This window comes from Myodes glareolus, chromosome 14 (genome assembly GCF_982192425.1).
Source record: "Myodes glareolus chromosome 14, mMyoGla1.1, whole genome shotgun sequence".
NCBI classification, from domain to species: Eukaryota; Metazoa; Chordata; class Mammalia; order Rodentia; family Cricetidae; genus Myodes; species Myodes glareolus.
In genome coordinates, this window is record NC_142039.1 from 9,415,740 (window position 1) to 9,440,687 (window position 24,948).

General features: G+C 36.8%; 1 protein-coding gene across 13 annotated transcripts in view; it reads right to left on the reverse strand.

Moving 5' to 3' along the window:
- Mllt10 (MLLT10 histone lysine methyltransferase DOT1L cofactor) overlaps window positions 1-24,948 on the reverse strand; it is a 154,785-nt gene that overhangs the window by 51,313 nt on the left and 78,524 nt on the right. For 12 of the 13 annotated variants that reach the window (XM_085699030.2, XM_085699032.2, XM_085699031.2 and 9 more), the window contains 4 exons: window positions 22,972-23,067; window positions 11,421-11,676; window positions 8,281-8,850; window positions 810-854 (listed from right to left, as the gene is read on the reverse strand). In XM_085699030.2, the coding sequence (XP_085555156.1) occupies window positions 810-854; window positions 8,281-8,850; window positions 11,421-11,676; window positions 22,972-23,067 (967 nt within the window). The remainder of the gene's footprint in view (window positions 1-809; window positions 855-8,280; window positions 8,851-11,420; window positions 11,677-22,971; window positions 23,068-24,948) is intronic. The other variant, XM_085699034.2, reaches the window with a different exon arrangement.

Genomic DNA, 24,948 nt, shown 5'->3' on the forward strand with positions numbered 1-24,948 from the left:
GGACGTCAGGTTAAGATCATTCTCAAACACACAAAAGAAATACATAGGCATAAAACTCAATTTAACAAAATCTCGGTATTTTTGCTTGAATTATTAAAACTGAAAGCTTTATTCTTTTTCTAAAGCATTAACTCCCCAAATGCTACATTTCATTCACTAGTATGCTGCCTAGTAACCTGAGATAATAGGTAGGTGTACTGTCTCACAATGGTGACCCTTTCTTTAATATGTTTTTGAGAATTCCTTTTAAAAAGACATCTATATATTATCTCTATTCATCTACATAGTATCACACTAAAATTGAGTATTACAGGATATAACAATCAGACTTATAGGATAATCAACAAGATATAAAACAAAATCTCATTACATCTTCTAACCCTACCAAACATCTATTTTCACTTCTTAAATTTCACTGTAAGTTTCAACACATACAGAAGTCCAAACATAAAGCTACCTAATTAATACTAACATACAAATACTGAAAACATATCTACATTAAGGCTAATGGCACCCAAATACTGAAAACAACATGTCACCACGAGCAGAAGTCACAATTTTGCAACATAAATACTATAGAAAAAAACCAATAATAATTAAAGTTTGCAATACTTGGCTATAATACAGATCCTGAACACAAGACAAAGTATACAAAGGCATCTTCGTAAGACAAAAAAAAAAAAATCTACACAATAAAAACCTAATGCATTTTGAAAAATATTATTTAGATCTTCAAAGGTGGTATATTATACAAGGCACTGAACTAAGAGTCAGAAAGCCCGAGTTACTAACCCAGGTGGACAACTTACTAGTTGTTGGACAAGCTCCATCATGCCGATACTGCATGGAAATTTCTGTGGATAAGGGGGAAATGGGAATTAGCAAAGAAACTGCTAGTGACTTAAGACAGAAAAAGAAACAGGCCAGAAAACTGGGGAAAATTCATGACAAAGTCCATTTGAGAAGACAAAACAGACCTGCAAGAACAAAAATTATAAAGTAGTATTTGCTATATTAGGAACAGGAAAATTAAACCTAATTCTCACAAATATCAACAGGCTAGCCCAAGAATACATATGTGTATGTATAAAGAATAAGAAAAAGGTAGGGTTTACACATCAATGTTCCATAACAAGTATCTGAGAAGTAATGGCTTTGTTATGCCCAACTGACATAAGTTAGAATCACTCAGAAAGAATCTCAATAGGACTGTCTGTATTTGGTGGGCCTGTAGGATTGTCTAAGTCATGTGAGAAGACCAAGTTCACTTTGAATATCACAATTTTCTAGACAAGGAGTCCTAAACTGTGTGTGAGGTGGAGATACCAAGCTAAACACAAGCACATTCATTTTTCTCTGCTCTAACTAGAGATCAAAAAGCTCCCATCTTAACTTCTCCACAGTGCTAAGTCTGTAACCTGAAAGTATGCTGAAATAAGCTTCTTAGCTTTTTATCAAGCATGATGTAAAGAACAATTTAGAAAGAAATCTCTCATCACTGGAAATCTTTTATTCTGGTAGAAACTAAAGTGGGTGGGGGCCTTCACTCCTGAGTGGTCAATTTCAAGAACTTGCCTCTGTCTGATTTTATTACCACCAAAATGTCTTTCCACAACCTCCTTCTGTAGTCACACTTATAAAAACTACAGCATTTTGGCAATGAAACAGATTTCCAAATCTGTTTTACAAACGTTATGTCAGTATTAATGATTTGAGGCTTCTGTTTTTAAAACTAGGGAGCTGTATATTTTGAAAACAACACGACACGCTCCATCAAACAATGCTAAACCACCAACGTCTTGCTACATTTAGGTGTGGATGCACCATGCCATTTTTATGTGAGGATGTAGGGCCATTTTGGGGAGTTCTCTTTACCCACCTCTGCATTAGTGCTAGGACCAAATAAAGGTTTACCAGGCTTGCATGACAAGCGTCTTTATCTGCTAAATGAGCTCATCTGTATTCTTTTCCTTTTCAATGTGAATATATGATGTGTATATGCATGTTTGTGTGTATGTGAGTAAAGGCACACGTGTGAAGGTCACGGAATAACCTTCCATCTTGATTCAGGAGGGTCCCTAATTTTTCACTGCTGTGTACACGAGGTTATGTGGCATGAAAACTGGGGATTCCTGGTTTTCCTCCCACCGTGCCAAAGGTGAACTGGAATTACAGATGCACGCTACCACATGCTGCTTTACTTAGCATTATAGTTATCTGAACTCTGTTCCTTAAAAGTTCCAAGAAAATACTTGATCCATTGAGCAGATCATCTATCCAGCACTCTAAATCACGAGACCATAAAATGTCATAAGAAGAAAAGTACAAGGTTTGGATTTTCTAAACACTAATATTCAATGTTTCAAAAGGTCAGGCTCCAGAGAGAAGACTCGGGGGTTAAGAACACTCACTGTCCTTACAGAGTACACTTGAGCACAGTTCCAAGCATTAACATGACAGCTCACAACTTTCTCTAACTGTAGTTCCAAGGCATCCTATACCCTCTTCTGGCTTCTGTGGACACAAGTATGCATGTGGGATACACACATACACACACACACACACACACACACACATACACAGACACACAAACATGCAGACAAAACACTGACACACATAAAGTTGGGAGTAGGGGCACAAAGCTTCCTAAGTGCTCATAACCTAAAAGTTAATTTACAGAAAGTAATGAACCAGAGTCTTAGCATTAAGACAGGCATGGTGGCACATACTAGCACTTAAACAAAAGGATCTCCAGTTCCAAAAGCTCCTTGGCTAAGACAAAAAAAAAAAAAATCAAATAAAATAACAATACTAACAACAACAGCAATTGTCCTGCCTGGATTAAACCAGAGTACCTGAGGTGTTCTTTAGAAACTCAAACATAAGACAGTACTGTTACTATAGACTGAATGAGGCAATTCTTTTTTCTATGAAATTAGTTGTGAAATGATAAATTATCAAGACTAAATCCAGAATGTCCTGTTTCTTAACCCTGGTACTCACCCTCAGCAAGTCCATCCACCCTCAACTGTAACACAAACACAATGATCTTCTTTCTATTGGATTTATCCCTTAAATGTGTATTTACTTCCTTTTCTGCAAATAATGCAGAGCTACTTTTCTTCTTACTCCAAAGTACAGCTTAATTTCTCTCTACTCTTTTCCAATGTGATATAAAACTTTACAATGAAATGATTTGTATTATAGCTAAACTGTAAGCACTTGAAGGGCATGTACAATGACACATGATACGATTTTCCATATGAAATAAATTCAGTGCTTATTACTGTGTAAAACCCACTTTTAAAAGACAATATTTCATGCTATGTTAAAAGCACTGTTAAAAGTGCTGGCAGTGAAGATACAGTGACAAACAAGACAGAGTCGCTAACCTCACTAAACTAGTGACAGCTGATCAGTCAGTGCCTCCATAAACAAACAAACAAACTATCAGTAACTCATCAACCTGTTGTTAAAAGAAAACCAACAAAAAACAACTTTTCAGACGATTCTCAACTGCATAGCCTTTAGCTGGCCTGGAACTTTCTATGCAGACCAGGCTGGCCTTAAACACACAGAGATCCTATACCTGCCTCAGCCTCCCTAGACCTGGGATTTAGGGCATGTGCCACCATACCTACTTTCTTCCTACTTCATTACTTGTTGGAGGGATGGGGATGATTGGGGAGAGGAAGGGGGTTTGAGACAGCCCTGGCTGTCCTTGAACTCGCTATGTGGACCAAGCTGGCCTAGAACTCAGAGATTCACCTGCCTCTGCCCCCAAGTGCTGGGATTGAAGGCATGTGCCACCACATGGTGATGACTTTTATGGTTAATAAACAATTTCTGAACTTAAAATTTAAGAAAATTAATTTTTAAATTTAGGAAAACTTAATTTTTTAATTAATTTAAAATTAATTAATTTAAAGAATGAGGGTATTATTACTGAAAGTTACATTATTTGTCTAAATTTGCTCAAGCATTCCACTGCTTGCTTAAAGAATGACTGACATTATACTATCTGTTGAATTTTTACAACAAAATTTTTCTCAAATTAGAATTCGGTTTCAGCACAAGTTAAGTATCTGTACGTGTTAGTGTTGTAGAATATTATCTTAAGATGTGTTATATTTGTTTATACTGTTGGAACATTTGATTTAATGATGCAAAGATATGCTGTATTCTTTTATGTTACATTTGTTTAACTCTGTGAAGCTGTGTTGCACTGCCTGATCAGTGTAATAAACTGTTGTGTTGTGTTGGTTGAACGGCCAACAGCAAGTCAGGAGGAAAGACAGGCAGGGTAGGCAGCCAGAGAAAGTAAATAGAAGGAGAAAGGACGAAGATGAGGAGCAAGACAACAAGGTGAGGAGAACATCAGGGACCAGTCACCCAACTATAAAGCTAGCTATGCAGTAAGAGTAAAGTAAGACACACAGAAATAGAGAAAGGTAAAAGTGCAAAGACAAAAGTAGATGGAAAAATTTAAGTTAAGAAAAGCTGGCTAGAAATAAACCAGTCTCCTTGTGTGTATTTCTTTCAGAACTGGATGGCAGGACCCCAAAAGAGCCGAAAGAGTAAATAAAATAACCAAATACAACTACATTGTCCAAGATAATAGTAATATTTAATGCATCTTAAGAGCTTAACACAATGTAAAGCACACACTCGAGAGCAGTTGTCAATTCCTAATTACTTTTAGGAAGGTATAATCATCTGAAATACACACACAGTTAGCCAAGCTTCTAGAGAGCAGACTTTTTACTCCCAATTTATCAGTAAAAAAAAAAGCACTCTGTTCTAGATACAGAACTTTTATTAGAAATGCATAAAATAGCCAGGCAGTAGTAGTGCATGCCTTTAATCTTAGCACGTGGGATATGGAGGCAGACAGAACCCTGTGAGTTCCAGGACATGTTCCAAAGCTACATAGAGCTACATAGAGAAACCCTGTCCCTGTAATTTTAGCTACTTTAACACATATTTGGTTGCTTTAACACAACTTAAAATTTATTTAATTATTAAAATTTTAAGCAATTGAAACTATACTGTCTTCTAAAGGGAATTCCTTCTAAATAATTATGATTATATAATAGTGAGATTAAAAAATATGAATTAAGCTTTGTACTCAATTAATGTATCACAAACTCTGCTCATTAAAAGGAACATTACTTTTCATGCCTAAAATCTCCCCAACTCTGTAAGAGCTTTAAAATAAATCTTCTGAGAACTGTAAATTAGCTATTTTTTAATTTCATTAATCTAAACACATGTTTCAAAGAAGCATTCAACTGTAACTTTGAAATTCAAATATTTTCTGGTTATGTTTCAAAATTACAGGACTCAGTGAAGACCTCCATAAACATAAATATAAGCTTTATATTCTCAGTCAGGTATTCACTTAATTATAACTTTTGCTAAAATAGTATGAATCCAATTTTTATGAGTAAACTTGCATTTAAATTTGCTTTTTGTAGCAAAAGGTTAAGGCTGATTGCTAGGCCCTTATAGTCTCAAGGGAAGCATAAATAATAAACATTTATTCAAATGTGCAATATATTTAAATCTTTTTAAAGAACTTTGTTCCCACTGTAATTTATTTTTCCTACTTCCTGAAACAGTGATTCTGAACCAGAGGCAATTTTGGCCTCCTGGGGACATTTAACAATGTCTGGAGACACTTTTATTATGGAGGGAGTGCTACTAACAACTAATGAGAGGGGGCTGGAGACTCTGGTAAACATGTATAAAAGACAAATACTGAATACAAAGACTATCCCACCCAACAAGTTAGTAACATCAAGACTGAGGACTGACTTCCCCCCATCCCCCGCCATGGCATAGTGTTAGCAATGTAACAATTCTACAAATTCCACTAAATTGGGGGCTGTTTAAAAAACCCACAACAGGCACCAAAGTAATCTATTAGAAACAAACAAAAAACTCCAGGCTGTATGGGGCAACTTTACCCTCAAAACCTTAATTTTACCAGCTCTGGAACAGGGACATCAATAGCCCTTTATAAAACTACTGCTAATTGAGATATAAATAACAATGCACTTAGTGATACCTAATGTAACAGATAACACACTGTTTTAATATAGGATTGCATATGTATGCTTCTTGGAATGGTCACTGTTATTTTTGCTTACTTCGCTTACTGAAGTTAATACACAAGCCATTCAAAGATTACTTTGCATTTATAAAATATACAATATAAAATATAATGAACATTTTTTAACTTAACTGTTTATATACACTATTTTTTCCTTCCCTCATTATGGGCTAATAAAACTGATTTTATCCATAATAGTGTTTCTTAACTGAAATCTCATTTCAACCATCAGAAATCCAAAGCTAGCAAAGAGATTTACAGTCAAGATTTATTGAGAACCAATTATCTCATATTCACAAGGAAAAAAAAGTAATAGACAAATTGAAACTGTTAAGGGTCGGTGCTGGAGAGATGGGTTGGTAGTTAAGAGCTTTTGTGGTTTTTCCAGAGGACCTGGATTCAATTTCCAACAACTATACCGGACAGCTCACAACAGCCTGTTAAACTCATCTCCAGGAGATCCAATGCCCTCATCTATTCTGACTTCCATAGGCGCCCATACATGTGCCACACAGATACACATAAATAAAAATAACAATAAATCTTTTGAAACAAACAAACAAACAAACTGAGGCATGATGTGAAGGTGCACGCCTTTAGTCCCAGCACAGCTAGAACAGAGGCTAGTAAATGTCTGTGGGTTTCAATATTCTGAGCAATGAGACAGCCAGAGCTACAGGACTCAGGTAGTTTGCAGCACCCACACAGCAGCTCACGATCAATCATCTGTAACTCCAGTTGCAGAGGGATCCTACACATACTTCTGGCCTCAGAGACCACCAGGCACTCAAACACTCATAACAAAAATCATTAAAATAAATAAAATAAAGCATGCAATTCCAGCAATTTTTAAAGACTTAAAACTGTAACACAAATTACAGGTTACATAAAAGCATACCAGAGACATGAGCACTACATATAAATTCATGTGTACTGTCATAAAAATGATAAAAGGTGGTGCACACCTGTAATATCAGCACCGACAAGACATGGATAACTAATTCACAGCCAATTTCAGGCTTATGCGTGCTAGATAGTGACTTCTAAACAAGACTGGAACAGTTATTACAAAATCAAAAATAAAAGCAAGGCTGGGGACCACGTTCAAATCTATGTAATCAACTCTAATTTCAGATAAAAATAATGGTTTAAAAATCGCTAAATACATTTAAAACAAATTTTAAAACAATTCACGTATCATTCAACGTGAAATGTACTTGACAAATACTAACTTTAAGTTATTTACCACAAATTTGAAGAGAGTCTCAGAGTAATTCATATTATTTGTGTACAATTATAGAGAAAGAGAAAATTAAAGATGAGTTTTGCAAAAGAGCTCAAAATAAGAAGACACCAAAAGCCAGTAGAGAAGCGTTCACATCTTAAGATGCGAATCCTGTTTGTGTTAAACATAATGTGCAGGTGGAGCAAAAGTAAAATTGGGAAATACCAATGAATAATAAGCTATTTAGTCTACATTTAATAACACATGAGATTATTTGGTGCTTAAATATTTGGCATTAATTTTGCCAGAATTGTAAGATACTTTTACTTTTCTCATTAGGAAATGAAAAAAAATAGTTGAGATGGCTCAAAGGTTTAAATAAATGTTAGCCACCAAGTCTGATGACCTGAGACTCACACAGTGAAAAAAAGAAGAGACCAGCTGCTCAGGTTGTCCTCTGGCCTCCACACATGCTACAGCACATGCCACCTCCTCCTGAAAGCTGGCCAGTCATGGAAACAGATCACTGCAATACCAGTACTTGCAAGGCTGATTCATGAAGACCAAGAGTCTGAGGCCATTCTGGGTTATAGAGAGATCCAGGACAGCATAGGCCATTTAATGACCTCCTATCTTTTATTTATAAACAAGTATTTTTTTAAAAAAAAATTAAAGCGTCATGTTAATTATCCAGCACTTGAGAGGCTGATCCATGAGCAAGAGTTTGAGGCCAGCCTTGGTTACAGAGTGATTCGGGCCAGCCTGACTATTTATTAAGCTATTGTCCTCAAAAAAATAAAATAAAAATTAAGAAATGCCATGTTAATTAAATGTAGCTCACCAATTCAAAATATACTGATAACAACTGTTTATAACTTTCTGGCGAGGGAAAGAAAGGATAGTAAAGAAATGGAAGGGAAAACAAGGCACAACTCTATACCTGAACCAACTGGAGATGAGCCAACACTAAGACTCTGCAGACTTCCATTCCTGAGCAGGGTAGGAGATTTCTGAAGACTAGAGCTTGTTACACTTCCTGCAGCTGATGCAACAGATGATGTTGGTGAAGCAGAAGAAACTGAGAGGTGAGAAACATTTTCTTGATTTTTGTTTCCTTTGGGTCGGCCAGGCCCATGTTTACTTTGTTTATTTCCTTTTCGTTTCTTTTCTTTTACAGCTTCTTCTTCTATAACAGAAGTCTGAGCTCGCTTATATCCTGCTGTAGGGAGGCTGGAACTACCCAAATCTCCAGGTGAATTTTCAAAGCTTTTAGGCTGTGAAATAACAGTTGAGGTCCCAGGGTGACCTACTAAAGAACTGAAACTATTTACTCCCCCTTCCTGGCTTCCAGACTCTCCTTTATGTACATCTTTGGTTGATGATGACTGCTGGGAGTGAGGATAACTGTCATTCCGCAGATCTGAGTCTGGAAAGCTTAAGAAGTCCTGAGGAGATTGCACTGAACTTCCAGAAGATGATTTTACACTGCCTGGAGTTCCTGAAAAACTGCCTGCAGCAAAACACAAACACCAAAGGTAGTGGAGGAAGAAAACTTGGATACAAAGTTCCTCTAAGCAACAGACATAACACAATTATCAAAAAGAAAAGGATGTTTTAAAAGCAAATTATAAAACAGAGGTTATAACTCTATGTAACAAAGTTTGATACAAGAAAGGTAAATTGAAATCAACTTTATCTCTAAAATTAACTTTAAAACACTTGTCAAAGACAATATCACATACTCACTCTTGAATTGTACCATATTACTAAGACACTAACTATGTCTTATCTGATCTTTTCTGTTTTGTTTTGTTTTGTTTTTCAGGCAGGGTTTCTCTGTGTAGTTCTGGCTATCCTGGAACTCACTTTGTATACAAGGCTGACCTCAAACTCAGAGATCTGCCTGTCTCTGCCTCCAAAGTGCAGGAATTAAAGGCGTGTGCCACCACTGCTCACTGGGAACTGTCTTTTGTTCATAATGGAAATGAACAGTCATGATTTTAAAAAGAAATTACCATGTAGAGAGAAGGCTCAGTGGTTTAGAGTACTTGTTCCTCTTGCAGAGTACCCAAGTTTGGCTCCCAGCACCCATGAAGTGGCTTACAATCATCTGTAACTCCCATTCCAAGGGATCTTATGCCCTCTTCTGACCTCGTCAGGCACACACGGTACACAGGCGTACACAGACAGAACACTCATAAAGTAAATAAATCTAAAACCAAGAATGAAAAATCATGGCAAAGAGATAGCTCTTCTTTGCCTCTTTTCCAACTGCTTATTTTCTCCTCACTCTAGTCAGAACACTTAGCAACCCCTGCCAGTATGCAGTCTAAGAAACTCTAAACCCTTATGTGCCTAGTAGAAAACTGCCCTGGAGTAAAGTTTCCATCACCCCTATTTCACAATACTCTTTCCTTGTTTGCCAAATAAAATAAGCAACTAAACAGACTCAGCTCAAACATCTACTGTTTCATAAAACTAAACTATAAGGTAGAATTTGCACAATATATAGGAGACCCTAGTCTGAATCCCACACTAAAACACACACATGTACACACATGCACACATACATAATATTAAAAAATATCAAATACTTCTATTGGTATATTTAAATTTTCTAAAATCCACAGGTAATAAAAAACAGTTAATAAAAAAACAAGGCCACCTTAAATACCTTATCTTCATATTTCAACATTTTATTGGTTACTTCATGTAACTATAACATATTTCCTATCTTTAATATTACAGAGTTCCAAAACCAGAGGAGCTACCTCTTCAAAATTGATTAGCACTTCATACAAAGAAAAACTTAAGAATACAGCAGGTCTGGTGACCCACACTTATAATTCCTGCACTTGGAAGACTGAGGAAGGATGATCAGAATCCACACAGGATATTAAAGGACAGGCTGGGCTACATCTCAAAAACTCAAACAAACAATTTTAATGAGATTAATTGACTTCTGCTAATACAACATTCATTTAAAATGTAAATGAAGCTACATTTAAGGTTAATTAAGGTTTGACTGATTTTCAAAGTGGTACAAAAATAACACTAATTTTTATTTAAATAAAATAGTAACTTTGGCATTTTTTTAAATCTATGCTTACTGAACTTTTTGTCCAAAAAGAAATATATTCACATAAATATACCTGGCTTGTAACTCCAAATTATTCCTCGTATGAAATACATGAATATATTTTTAGTGCAAGGTCAACAGATTAGCAATCTACTATTTATATATTACTGTTAAGACCTTGGATTTAAGTCTAACAAATGCTTCAACAAAGACAAATGATAGTCCTTTCATTCATTTCTAAGGGAACACAAGTGAACATGATACTTAGCTTTGGTTTCTTTCAAATTGTAATATTTCTGTTATTCAAGGCATTTGTGTTGACATTTAAAATTACATATAAAGCAAGAATATTAGAGTATACACTTTAAAATGTGACAGTGTTCCTATTTTCCATAAAACTACACATGCCCAGTTAATATTGAACTTCAGTCTTTAACCCAACAGTATTTGGGAAACACACTAAAATACTATTTGTCATTTATGTAAAATTCAAATAAACAGGGCATCCTGTTAATATAGCAGTTTGAGCATAGAACAGGGCTGTTGAATAAAAGTCTACTTTTAACTTCAAGCTTTATAATTAATGCACTGCTTATAATATCACTAAGACCTACTTAGATTCTATAAAATTTGCTTAATTCTCATCTACTACTAAAACATAAAATGTTATTAGGAGAAGTAAATAAAAACAGCTTACAGAAAGAGTACCTATTCTTGGGGGGGAAAAAACTTTTTCTCCCCAATCTTAATTCCAATTCTATAGCCATTTAAACATTAAAATTACAGTTTAAAAAACATGAATCATTCAATAAATCATTTAATAAAGAGAACAAAAGCTCCAGAAACACTTTAAAATGAAACACTACTTTTGGAAGTAATCCTAAACTATCAATTACTTACATAATCTAGAATAATCCTTAGTCATAAGAAAAAATGAATTCTTTTACAAAACATTAACAACTACTGACTACTATATAAGTATTTTTACTAAAATATAATACCTTGTGGAAAGGGGCTAGATGCTGACACAGCTGTTCCTGGATTTCGTCCACCACCAGGCTTCCTTCCCCTTTGACCTGAGCTGTGAGCTGAAGATTTCTTCCCTTTTCCCTCTGACCCTCTAGCCTCTGAAACATCTTTTCCACTAGAGGTATGTGCAGAGACTTCCTGGAAATTTGCATTTGTAAATCGTGCTGCAGTATCTTCCAAGCGCTTCAATGATCCAGATATAGAGTTGTTGCTAGTGCTTGTGTAAGTCTAACATTTTGATCAAAAAAAATTAAAAAAATAAAAAATAAACACACACACACCAAAAAAAAAAGAAGAAGAAAAAAAGAAAAAAAAACAAAGAAAGAAGGGGGGAGTAAAAGGAAAAAAGAACTAATTATATTTTTGGCTAAAGAAAACAGTATAAATAAGCACTGAACTTATGTGAACATTCCCATTCTTAAAAAGTCAGGCTCTACCAAAGAAAATCATACCGTAAAATCTATTTTCACTTTTTTTTGTTGCTGGTTTACCATCTTCATGATCAACCCCAGGGCTTTTCACATGTTGGGCTTCCACCACTGGCTTTCTACATACCCAACCCTATCACTTCTTTGAAACAAAGTATATAATTGATAAGATGACTGACTGAAGGTCAGACTGCAGCAAATAACATTTGACCTTATTAATACATTTTAAAAAGCTATACCAAAGGTGTTCATTTTTCAAGCATTATTTTCACCAAGAACATACTATTGCTTAGCCATGAAATTATAAGTTTTGGTGTTCAAAACGGTAGTCAGTAATTAAAGAAAACAAAACGCACACCATCCATTAGAAGACTACACGCCATCAGGCGCCCTCCTAAAACGTAGCAACAATACTTCAAAAGCACAAGGAAAGCTCTTACTTAAAAGAAAATTTCCAGTATTTGAAACACAAATCATTTCTCTGCAAACTGAAGTAAAGCTAGATGACGTGCATATGATTAAAGAAAAATAAGATAAAGATTGTGTAGACAACCAGATTCTGGGTTTAGCAATCATCTTAAATATAATGTGTGGCCAAATAAAGGCGAATAAAGTGAGTGTGGATGTATATCAAACTAGATGTATGCTAATTAACATGATTCATAGCATCCCTCAGGAGCAAGAGACTTTATATCACTAGTACATTCACAAGTATCCGATGTGTTTAAATACACTACCTTGAACATAACTAGTAAATTTTGAATAAATCTTTGTGATATCAAATTTAATGAAAATAAAAAAATCAAGATACACAAGTATTAATTTCTATGCAACACTTAGTCTGAGAATAAGCTTGTAATAAAAATAATAAAAATCAATTTCAAAAATGATTAGTGATTTTTGCAAAATCAATGTTCAAAAGAAAAAACTAAGAGAAATGTTTTGAAAATCAAATCTTACCAGGCAATAGTAGCACATGCCTTTATTAATCCCAGCACTTGGGAGGCAAAGGCAGGCAGATCTCTGATATTTGCTAGAGTTTAGATCTTGAATATATTCAAGGACCCAATGCTGAGGCCTGGCTAACAAGTTCAAGGCAGCTGAACCTACAGGACATAGGTGGGGCCTAGTGGATGGAATTAGGCACCAGTGGCGGGCCTTTGAAGAAGACACTCAAGGCCTAATTTCACCCTGAGATGAACAGCTGACCTCCACCACATGCAGGTTAAAGCAATGAGACCAAGCAACTCTATACTGAAGCCACTGAAACTATGATCTAAAAACTCTTCCTTCCTTCTAATGATTCCGTTGTGCATGCTGTCAAAATGAGAGAAAGATGGCTAGAGTCTACTCGACTGAAGGCAGTATAATCTTTTCCGGTTTTTAAGTGTATAGGAGTGTTTTGCCTGCATGTACATATGTGGTACACCAAGTACATGTTGGAGTTCCAAAGAAGAGGTCAGATACCCCTGGAATTGATTCTGAGCTACCACCATATGAGTGGTTGAGTACTAAGCCAAGGGTCGCCACGTGGATGCTAAAAATTGAACCCAAATCCTCTACAAACACTACTTGTGTTTTTATTCACTGAACCCTGTCTCTAGCACTCCCAGTCCCTTTTTTGGTTGTTGTTGTTTTTGTTTTTTGGGTGTTTTGTTTTGAGACAGGGTTTCTCTGTAGCTTTGGAGCCTGTCCTGGAACTAGCTCTTGTAGCCCAGGCTGCCCTCAAACTCAGAGATCCACCTGCCTCTGCCTCCTGAGTGCTGGGATTAAAGGCGTATGCCAACACTGCCCAGCCCCAGTCCTTTTTTAAATTAACATATACGAATGTAATTTTAAAGGCTTCATTCATTTTTATTCTATGTGTTATAGGTATTTTGTCTATTTATCATGAACATGTAGTGTCAGATCTTCTGGAACTAAGAGTTACAGATGACTGTTACCACCATGTTTGGGACTAGGATCCAAACCTGGGTCCTCTGCAAGAGCTGCCAGTGCTCTTACCTACTGAGCCATCTTCCCAGCCCCATAATACAGTCTCTCTATCCTTTCCACTAGAAAAAAAAAAAATTGGCTATTTGGTTGTAATAAGAATCCCTTAATTAATGCATGCAAACATTGGTCGTTCTGATTTACAGGCAATTTAATGAGTAATTAAGAATATGCTTTGTTTCACAGCCTGGAGTCACTAGGTTGCTGCTAAGATACGACCCTAATATATCTACTAAGTTGCTATACTAGGTACAAATTATTTCCTACTTTAAACAAAACTCTTAAATTTATAAAGAAGAAATGACTCTGTACTAGGGAACCAAAAATTTCAGTTATGGTTTTATTTAAAGCCTATATTTGTGTCATACTGTTGTCATTTATGCTGGTGAGCTGGGAAAGGAAGAACAGAGAAGGGCTATTTCTTCAATCATGAGTAGGTGTAAAATACTGGACAAATATATTTCGTTTGTGCTGTAACAAATAGTTAGCCCGAGGATCAGAGTTAGGGGCAAGCTACTAGTCAGCCACAGAGGCCAAGCAGTGGTGGCACACACCTTTAATCCCAGTTCTTGGGGAGGCAGAGGCCTTTGTGAGTTCAAGGACACCCTGGGCTACACTAGATTGATCCAGTCTCAAAGAGAAAGGAGCCAGGCAGCAGTGACTTACACTTTTAATCCCAATACCTAGTCACACACCTTTAATTCCAACACTAAGAAGGTGTAGACTGGAAGGGATATGAGTGGGCAGACAGGAATATAAGGCAGGAGGAGAACAGGAGTACAGTCTGAGGACTTGTAGAAATAGGATACCCTATTCAGTCAGAAGGATTTCGTAGAAGAACTAGTGGCTGGTTGCTGTACTGCTGTCAGCATCTACCCCTATATTTGACTCTGTGTTTTTATTATTAAGACCAAATAGAATTCACACTACAGACAAAAGTCTCAAAAGAGCCACAGTTTTTCCCTAGATAACTTGGAGAACCCATTATAGAAACTATCCCAGTTCAGGAAACAGAAATGGAGACTTGAGTTTGAACCTTGGAAGCCAGAAAGACAGAATCTTATCCTCTATCTCTGTGAATTCAAGGCCAGCACGCTCTACATAGTAAGATCTGGAGAGCCAGAGCTTGTTTCTCTTACCTGTGTGTGTTTCTGGCCTGTGGCCTCTGTGCGTACTTCTGTGCAGCTTGTGTGCATACCTATATACCCACCCACGTTCAGCCCAGAGTAACCTGCCAGAGTCTTCCTTCCTGATATTATGTTTTACCTGCATAGTTAGTTCCTCCCATTACCTCCAAACCTTCAGCTATTCATATCTTTCAACAATAACTAGATGAACAAATAAAAAATGAAAAAAAGAGTAAGGTTAAGGAAACAATACAAAAGCGTCAAAAAATTTAAAGGAAGTGTGGTGTGGAAGAATTGTCTGTATTCTGTCAATCATGTTTTAAATAAATGCTGATTGGCCAGGCAGGAGGTGTAGGCAGGAAAACCAGACAGGAAGTGGAAATGATGCAAGGATAGCAAGAGAGTTCTGGGGAGGAGGAAGTTGATTCCTCCCACTCTTGCCCAGATCACCAAAGCAGCAGAACGTGATCTGCCCAGCTAAAAAAGGTACTGAGCCACATGGCTAACATAGATCAGAAAAATGGGTTAATCAAGATGTGAGAGTTAGCTAATAAGTAGCCTGACCTAATGGGCCAATCAGCTTTATAACCTTATGGAGTCCTGTGTGTGATTTTTTTTCTTTGGGACTAAACAGCTGGGGGTACCAGACAGAAACACAAACAAGCCGGCCGACTCATGTTACAGAAGTGACATAAAGATAGTAAATTAGAAACAAATAACCAAGATAAATGGAAGATATTTCAAAACGAAGTAAAACAATTCCTCTTTTTTTTTTTTTTTTTAAACAGAGAGACAGGGTTTCTCTGTAGCTTTAGAGCCTGTCCTGGAACTAGCTCTTGTAGACCAGGCTGGATTCGAACTCAAAGAGATCCACCTGCCTCTGACTCCCGAGTGCTGGGATTAAAGGTGTGCGCCACTACCGCCTGGCACTAAAACAATTCTAATTAAAAAGAAGAAATCAAAAGAAAAAAACAAGGTATTTTCTCAACAATCCATAAAAAAATAAACATTACAGCAAAGTTAGAAGATGTAAGTTTCTATCAGTAAATGTCTAAAACATTAGGATTTCTACTTTGTAGTCCAACCTACAGAGTTTTTAAGGCTTCACTCTGAAATGAAACACATACAAAGTGTATGTAACTGCCTGAAAAATCACCAGAAAAGTAGTCACAAACAAGATGCTCCCCAACACACTAAGAAGCAAATAAGATAGAGAAACATGACTTACTTATATCAGATTAAGCAACCTAAACTAGAGCTGGGGAACCTAGCAGGTCAGTGTAGACCAGGCCAAAGGAGAAACTCCCAGGAGAACCCTCACAGTTGAGAATTTTACCTCTAGAAACTCTGGCAGGTCCTCAGAGAATTTAGGAGAATGATCCCCAGTGATTCACAAAAGAAACCACTGGTGAGTGCTTACAACATCTGTTTTGCCTGTTATCTGTTTAATGTTATTGATTCCGTGAGGAAGAGTGTGCTACGGTGCACACTCGTATGTATCTGTCAGAACTGGATTTTTCCTTAGACCATGTGGAGGGAGCCTGGGAATCAACTCTGATTGTAAGGCTTGGCAGCAATCTTAGAACCATTCAAAGCATTCTGTTCTTAACAACTCCTACCCTGGGGAGGAACTAGCTAACCATACCTTAACATATTAGAGTTTTATCAGTGCTGGGGCTGGGGGACTATAACTTCTAGCAGATCACCCTGTTTTCCTCCTTGAGGGAGGTAGAGGAATGGTTAAAAACGGAGAAACATTTGTAAAATTCATGGTCACAGAAACACTTAAGGTCTAAGACTTAATACAAATATAGAAAGAAAGCCTTCTCTGCCCATACCTCACACCAGAAAACTACTGAAGGTTTGTCTATTTACTCTGGTTCCTTTTACTAGGACATGGTAATTTCTGCAGCAAGTAAAGACTACTAAAAGATTAATTAAAAAAAAATCTTTAAGAAACTAATAAGAGCATCATAGATTCAACGCATGCCCAGCAAAATTCTTCAAAGACCTCGAAAGAACGGTACTCAACTTCATATGGAAAAGCAAAAATCCCAGGATAGCCAAAACAATCCTATACAATAAAGGAACTTCTGGAGGCATCACAATCCCTGACTTCAAACCCTACTACAGAGCTACAATATTGAAAACAGCCTGGTATTGGCCTAACAACAGACAGGAGAACCAACAGAACCAAACAGAAGACCCGGATATCAACCCACACATCTTCGAACACCTGATTTTTGACAAGCAAAAAATAGCAAATGGAAAAAAGAAAGCATACTTAACAAGTGGTGCTGGCATAACTGGATATCAACATGTAAAAGAATGAAAATAGATCCATATCTATCACTATGCAGAAAACTCAAGTTCAAATGGATCAAAGACCTCTACATAAAGCCAGCTACACTGAATCTTACAGAAGAGAAAGTGGAAAGTACACTTGAACATGTTGGCACAGGAGACCACTTCCTAAATATAACCCCATCAGCACTGACACTGAGAGAAACAATTAACAAATGGGACCTCCTGAAACTGAAAAGCTTCTGTAAAGCAAAAGATATGGTCAACAATACAAAACAAGAGCCCACAGAATGGGAAAAGATCTTCACTAACCCCACATCAGACAGAAGTCTGATCTCCAAAATATACAAAAAAAAAAACCTCAAGAAATTGCTCATCAAAAAAACAAATAATCCAATAAAAAAAAATGGAGTACAGACCTAAACAGAGAACTCTCAACAGATGAATCTAAAATGGCCGAAAGACACTTAAGGAAATATTCAACATCCTTAGCCATCAGAGAAATGCAAATCAAAACAACTCTGAGATTCCATCTTACACCTGAAAGAAAGGCCAAGATCAAAAACATTGATGACAACTTATGCTGGAGAGGTTGTGGGGAAAAGGGAACACTTCTGCATTGCTGGTGGGAATGCAAGCTGGTACAACCTCTTTGAATGCCAGTGTGGCGATTTCTCAGAAAATTAGGAAACAACGTTCCTTAAGACCCAGTAATACCACTTTTGGGTTTATATCCAAAGGATGCTCAATCATGCCACAAGGGCATGTGCTCAACTATGTTCATAGCAGCTTTGCTTGTCACAGTCAGAATTCCCTCGACCAAAGAATAAATAAGGAAAATCTGGTACATTTACACAGTGGAAAAAATAACGACATCTTGAATTTTGCAGGAAAATGGATGGAGCTAGAAAACATTTTGAGTGAGGAAACCCAGACAATTATCACAACATGTACTCACTCATAGGTGGTTTTTAAACAGAAAGCAAAGAAAGCCAGCCTACAAACCACAATCCCAAAGAACTTAAGACAACAATGAGGACACTAAGAGTGACTTACATAGATCTAATCTACATGGGAAGTAGAAAGTAGAAAAAATCAAGATCTCCTGAGTAAACTGGGAGCATGGGGACCTTGGGGGAGGGTTGAAGGGGGCTGGGGAGAGGCAGGGAGGGGAGCAGAGAAAAATGTAGAGCTCAACAAATATTAATAAAAAATTAAAATAAAAAAAGAAACTAAGAGCATCAAAAACAACATCAGATACAACAAAAATATCAAAATCATTGAGACAGTAATTAAGTGTTCGTATGGTTTGATGTTTAATAAATGGTATGGTAACCTACACCCAATTATAGCATTCTGGAAACCAATACACAAGAACATTGAGTAGAAGTCCACCTAGAGCCACACAGAAGATCCTGTAACAGTGCCTCAATAAAATAGGCCATTATAAGCAAGATAAAGGCCAGAAACAAAAAGACAGACAGGCAAGGAAGGAGGGAGGGTGGGAGGTTGTAAGGGAGGGAGGGAGGGAGGGAGGGAGGGAAGGAGGGAGGGAGGGAGGGAGGACAAAAAAGGAGAACAGAATATACAAAATCACAAAAGGCTGTAATGATAGAGAAAAGAAAAAACAAAATCAACAAATAGAAAATAGTACCAATTACGGTCCCTAGTAGCCCAAATATATAAATTAAGTGTTCTAAACATGGTTTAATCACAGAAAGATTGTCAGAGTAGATCAAAATTCAAAGACCACGTGTGGCCTAGAAGAAGCTTTCAATGGTTAATCTCAACTGTTGACATGATGACATCTAAGATCACCTGGCATATTCAAGGGAGGTTATCTTGATCAGGTTAATTGGGGGTAGGAAGGCTTCATCACTGAAGGCAGTGACGTTCCTTGGGCTAGGATCCTGGAGTCAAGTAGAAGAGCACCCCAGTGGCGGTGGTGGTGCATGCCTTTAATCTCAGCACTCAGGAGGCAGAGGAGGGTGGATCTCTGAGTTTGATGCCAAACTGGTCTACAGAGTGAGTTCCAGGAGAGTCTCCAAACCAACACAGAGAAACCCTGACCCAAAAAGGAAAAAAAAAAGGGGGGGGGGAGAGCTTAGCACAGATAGCCATTTCCCTCTCCAAGTGCCATGTGACTAGCTTCTGTCTCAGTCAGGCTCCTAGTGCTGTGATTTCTGCCAGGATGGACTCTACCCTGGAATCATGAGCCAGAGCAAGCTACTTTTCTTGAGTTGCCTTTGTCAATGTAATCACAACAGAAAAGTAACTAAGACATTAAGTATAGACACACAGAGTTTGAAGAAAATGGATGAGTAAAGATATGCCAACACTAATCCCAGGTAAAGCAGGAGTTAATATTAAAAATGAAGAGAACAAACCGGGCAGTTGTGGCACATGCATTTAATCCCAGTACTTGGGAGGCTGAAGAAGGTGGATCCTGAGTTCAAGGCCACCCTGGGCTACAGAAGATTAAAACTATCTAAAAGGAAAACAGAGCTCATACAAAGGTGAACCCAGCACATGCCTTTAACCCCAGCAATAGGGAGGTGGACAGAGAAGCAATATGGCTGGGCAGAGAGAAGAATATAAGGCATATAAGGGCTAGGAGATCAGTGGAGTGTCAAGTCTTAGGTTTGGCAATGTGAGGATCGTGCCTTCGGTCTGAGCACTGGTAGAGAGAGGTAAAAGGTCTCTCTAGTGGTTGGCTGCTTTGTTTTTCCCAATATCTGTCTCTAAGTTTTAATTATTTAGGCTACACAAAAATAAAAAAGATAAAAAAGCATGTATCTATATAAGGCTTGTAATATGCTCATAGCAGCTTTATTTGTAATAGCCAAAAAACAGAAACCTAGATATTCACCAACTACTGAATCAATAAGCAAGCTGTTCTAGCCATAAAACAAGAAAGCAGACAATGACAGAAATGATTCAACTATTGATACACATAACACAGTTCAAATCTTATGCAGAATGAAATAATCCAACCAAAATTTAAAAAGTGCCATACTGTATGTTTCTCCTTTTAAACTTTCTAAAGGATTCAAGCTAATTTAAAGTTACAAAAAGCAGAATTACCTAAGGAGGGATGGGAATGGGAGACACAAAAGATAATTGTAAACACATTTTTTGCCTAGAACTATGGTGGTAGTTTTTTATTAATACGTGTACTTAAAATTTATCAAAAATGCACTTTTTGTTGTGTTGCTGTACACTTTTAACCCCAACACTCCGGAGACAGAGGTAGGTGGCATTCTGTACATTTCCAGCCAAGCAAATCAACACTGAGACCTGCTCCCTCCTTATCATCGTCTTTATAATTTTAATATTGTTTTACTTTAAATATGTGTAACTTATTAAATAATTGCTATAACTAAATTAAGAGTAACAAAATGCCCAATGTATCTGGTATACTGAACTTTATTATAAAATAGGCATTTATATTTTCTCCAAATTAGGATTACTTTAAAAAGTAGCCAGGTAATGGTGGCACATGCCTTTAATCCCAGCATTGGGGAGGGAGAGGCTGGTGGATACAGAGGTAGAAAGGTCAGCCTGGTCTACAGAACACCATAGAGAAACCTTGTCTCAAAACAAAAAAGAAAGAAAAGCTTAACCTTCAAATATAACTGTCTTGGTATATAGTGCAAGGAAAGAAGAAAAAGAAAGTGACTTTTATAAATTTGTACTTTGACTTCATTATAACAAGTCTGTAAGATTTCTTAAAATATTAATCGTTAAAATTTTAAAGTATAAAAATTATACATAAGAAAGCAATTCCAAAAAAGTCTTGGCAGAAGGTGGTGATACACGCCCTTAATCCCTTGGGAAGCAGAGGCCCGCAGACCTTTGTTAGTTGGAGGCCAGCCTGGCCTACAAAATGCATTTCCAGGACATCCAGGGCTATAACTCAGAGAAACCCCATCTTGAAAACAAGTCTTACAGGGCTGATGCTGGTGTATAGCTCAGTAGGAAACCACTTGCCTAGCAGTAATGAGGCCTAGTATTCTAACTTCAGCAATACTGAAGGGAGGGAGGGTGGTCTTTATCCTCTCCTATAAATACTACAAGAAGAAAATCTCACTAACTACAGAAAATCTTCTGTATGGGGACCCTTGGGGATGCAAAATTAATACCCTTAAGTTATTTGCAATGATGGTAAGAAAACTACTATGTCTCCTATTAATTATAAAAAGTAATGAATCTATTAAGATTACTTTATAAATGATTAGGTTCAATTTGTCACAAATTTAAAAACAGAAATAAACTGATGCTTATATGCTTCTACGAACTTTTTAGAAAAACAATGACACAAAACTAAATCTCCAGGTACCAAAATCAAAGGCTTTTTCCTCTTTCACCCTCCTGTTACCATGAAAATAAGAAAATCTGGTTCTGAATATAAAGAAGGACTTCAAATTAATTAAAGGCAGAAGACACAGCAGAGGTAAAGTTAGAAAAACACTAAACATGATGCTCCCGGCTCTGGGATGAAGGAGCTGACCAGGGAGAGGGACCTAGCAAAGAGTGGGCTGCCTGGAAAAGGGGTCGCAGACACAGAATGGAGCCTCAATCCTACAACCACAATCTGAGTTAAAAAGATTCATCCCAGTGAGAGGCGATGTGACACTCTGATTTTAGCCTCTACCAATGATAGACTAGTACAGTGTATCCAGACTACCTTGCAAACAGAACCAGGGACATGATAAATTTTTATTTTATTTTAAACTGCTGAACATGTTCTGATACCCAAACCTGTATACATGACGATTCTTTCTTCTGAAGCCTCAAGTGTATCTTTTAGAAAGTCACAAGGGGTTCGTTTTTGAATGTACTCAAACATGAACACCTCTTGCTATCTCCAGTTCCAGTGCCACCTTCAGTGGTGGGCATTTTAAGAACCTCCTTATAGCCTCCCTGGCGTCTCGTCTTCCCACCTTCTCCCTCCCCCTCCCTTCACCAAAGCAACCCAAACTCAGTATAAAACTCAAGTCACACACCATATTTAATTTCAGTTCTGCCTAATAGCTCCCTTTTCACTAACACCGAGGCGAGGTTTTACACAAGGCCTACGCAGCTAGACCTTTGCAGGGAAGCCCTTATATGAGCCTCATCTCCAAATGCACTTCCTCACTCACCTCTTTCCCAGTCAAATGTTCCCATTTCTAGTCTGTTTTCAAATCATCTTATGATAATCTGAGTAATGCCTAACAATTAATATGAACCAGACGTATGTGTTCTTTTAATGTTTTTAATAATACTTAATGCTAGTAATATTAAATATTTTATCTTAATTTCAATTATTATTTCCCCTATTTTACAGGTATTAAAATAGTGTTGCAGAAAGGCAAATCAACCTAAGAGGTTCAATTACTAAGTGGTGAAGCCAGATTTCTAAGTCACAGGTAGCTGAAATCTGAATTAAATCCTATTTCTTAATTTAGACGGTGCCATTCATTTGTTATCCTTACATGGTCCTTGAAGACAAGGACAGAATAAACAGAAAATAGCATAAAGGACAAAGAAAACGATAGTTCTAAGTGCATACATGGATAGAAAGGTGGGCAAAATTGTAACCAGAGCACTGGGAATAAAAAGACTCCTTGGAAGTCAAAAACCAATATTTCATTAATTACATAAAATAAAATTTGATACTTCAATCTTACTTTTTCTGTAGTAACAGTCAAAGAAGGAACCAAGGCAGGTGATGGTTCTGGTTGCTTCTTGTGTTTCTGTTTGTGTTTGTCCTTTTCTTTGTATTTCTAAAAATAAACAGAAGTAACATGTTTTAATATTAATAATTCACATATATGAAATATTCTTTTATAACCTTTGTAAGAGAAATCACCCATTTTTTCAGTTATGTATAAAAATTATTTTTAAATGACCCTTCCTTATCTTTGTCCAATCTAAGTAATAACAATGAACAACTAAAGGCTGTCTCTACTTGCTATATTTATATATAGCAAAAATAGATTTTTTTTTCCTTGCTAAAATCCATTTTTTTATAAACAGCATTTTAAGACCTACAGGACACTTCACATATCACACACACATAATTAATTCTTTGGGCTTTTATTGTTTTGAAAAGAAGTGGCTCCTATGTAAGATCTAGAATGAGAAATACCCCACCTCAACCACCTCAGTGCTAGGACTCTTTGTGGGCACCACCATATCAAGCTACCATGTACTGAACGTTCAGTTACTAGACACGAGGACAAAGAAACTCAAGCAAAGAAATTGTTTCCTCAGTTTCTAATAACAACAACCAAAAGCAAAACAAAGACAACAAGGGAGAGCAAGGCAAGGTTACACTAATGCAACTGTGAAGCACTAGAACTAATCCACACCTGAATACAAAAGAAAATTTGGTTAAATAAGAAATTACATAATAAGATCCTAACTTTGTTTACTATCACAGGTTATCTACGAAAATGTTCTCAGTACTGTGTATGAATATTCAGTTAGTTGAATCTATCTATTTCCCAAAATACATAAAAATTTAACCCATTAAACCACTTCACCTATTCAAGACAGGAAGAATAAGTTTCCTTTCCCTGTCCTAAAAGGCATTATTATATTCCTGCAGAACAAAACACATAAATATTAAGGATACAGTTCTTAATATAACATACTAAAAACAACCACTGTTTCTGACTGTAAATACAGTGAAACAAAAATGTAAACAGAATAAAACCTTTCACTCAAATTTCAGAAGAAACTTTATTATACTTCTTTTAATTGATTACTCCAAAACAGCGATACTTCCATTTTGTTCCACTGTTCTATCAAAAAGTATTCTCTCCTCCAACTCCGAGTTAGTCTTGTGACTCACTGCAATAGACAGTATTTAAATCTAGGAAAAAGGAACTTTAAGAGCTTCCACCTCTACTACTGAAGTAATCATGTTGAAAAACAAAAACATTGCTCCAAGGCTGGAGAAATGGGTCAGGGGTTAATGTTCTTCCTAAGGTCCTTAGTTCACAACCATCTGTAATGAGATCTGATATTATCTTCTGGCGTTTAGGCATGCATGCAGGTAGAACACTGTATACATAATAAATAATTTTTTGTTTTGTTTTGTTTTTCGATACAGAGTTTCTCTGTAGTTTTAGAGCCTGTCCTGGAAGTAACTCTTGTAGAGCAGGCTGGCCTTGAACTCACAGATATTCACCTGCCTCTGCCTTCCAGTGCTGGGATTAAAGGTGTGTGCCACCACCTGCTAATAAATAAATCTAAGAAAAAAAAATGCTTGGTGTAGGAAGAAAGAAATGGGTAAGTTGCTCTTTCTGAGTACCCAGGTTCAATTTCCAGGACCCACACGGCAGTTCACAGCTGTCTGTAACACCAGTTCCAGGGTTACCAACACCCTCACACAGACACACATGCAAGGAAAACATTAATTTACAGAAAAAATAAATAAATATTAAAAAAAAACACTTGATAGTCTTGCATAAAGCAGCTAGAAAGGTCACATGAACAGTAAGATACGTGAAAGAACTGAGGTACCTTGAATAAGACCAATAACAAGTACCAAATCAGCCAGCAGTTTCTACAGGCCCAAGAATAAACCTAGCTGACATGATATGAATAAAATTTGAGTACTTTATCAAGGAACAGTAAACAACTAAGAAAAAGGCAAG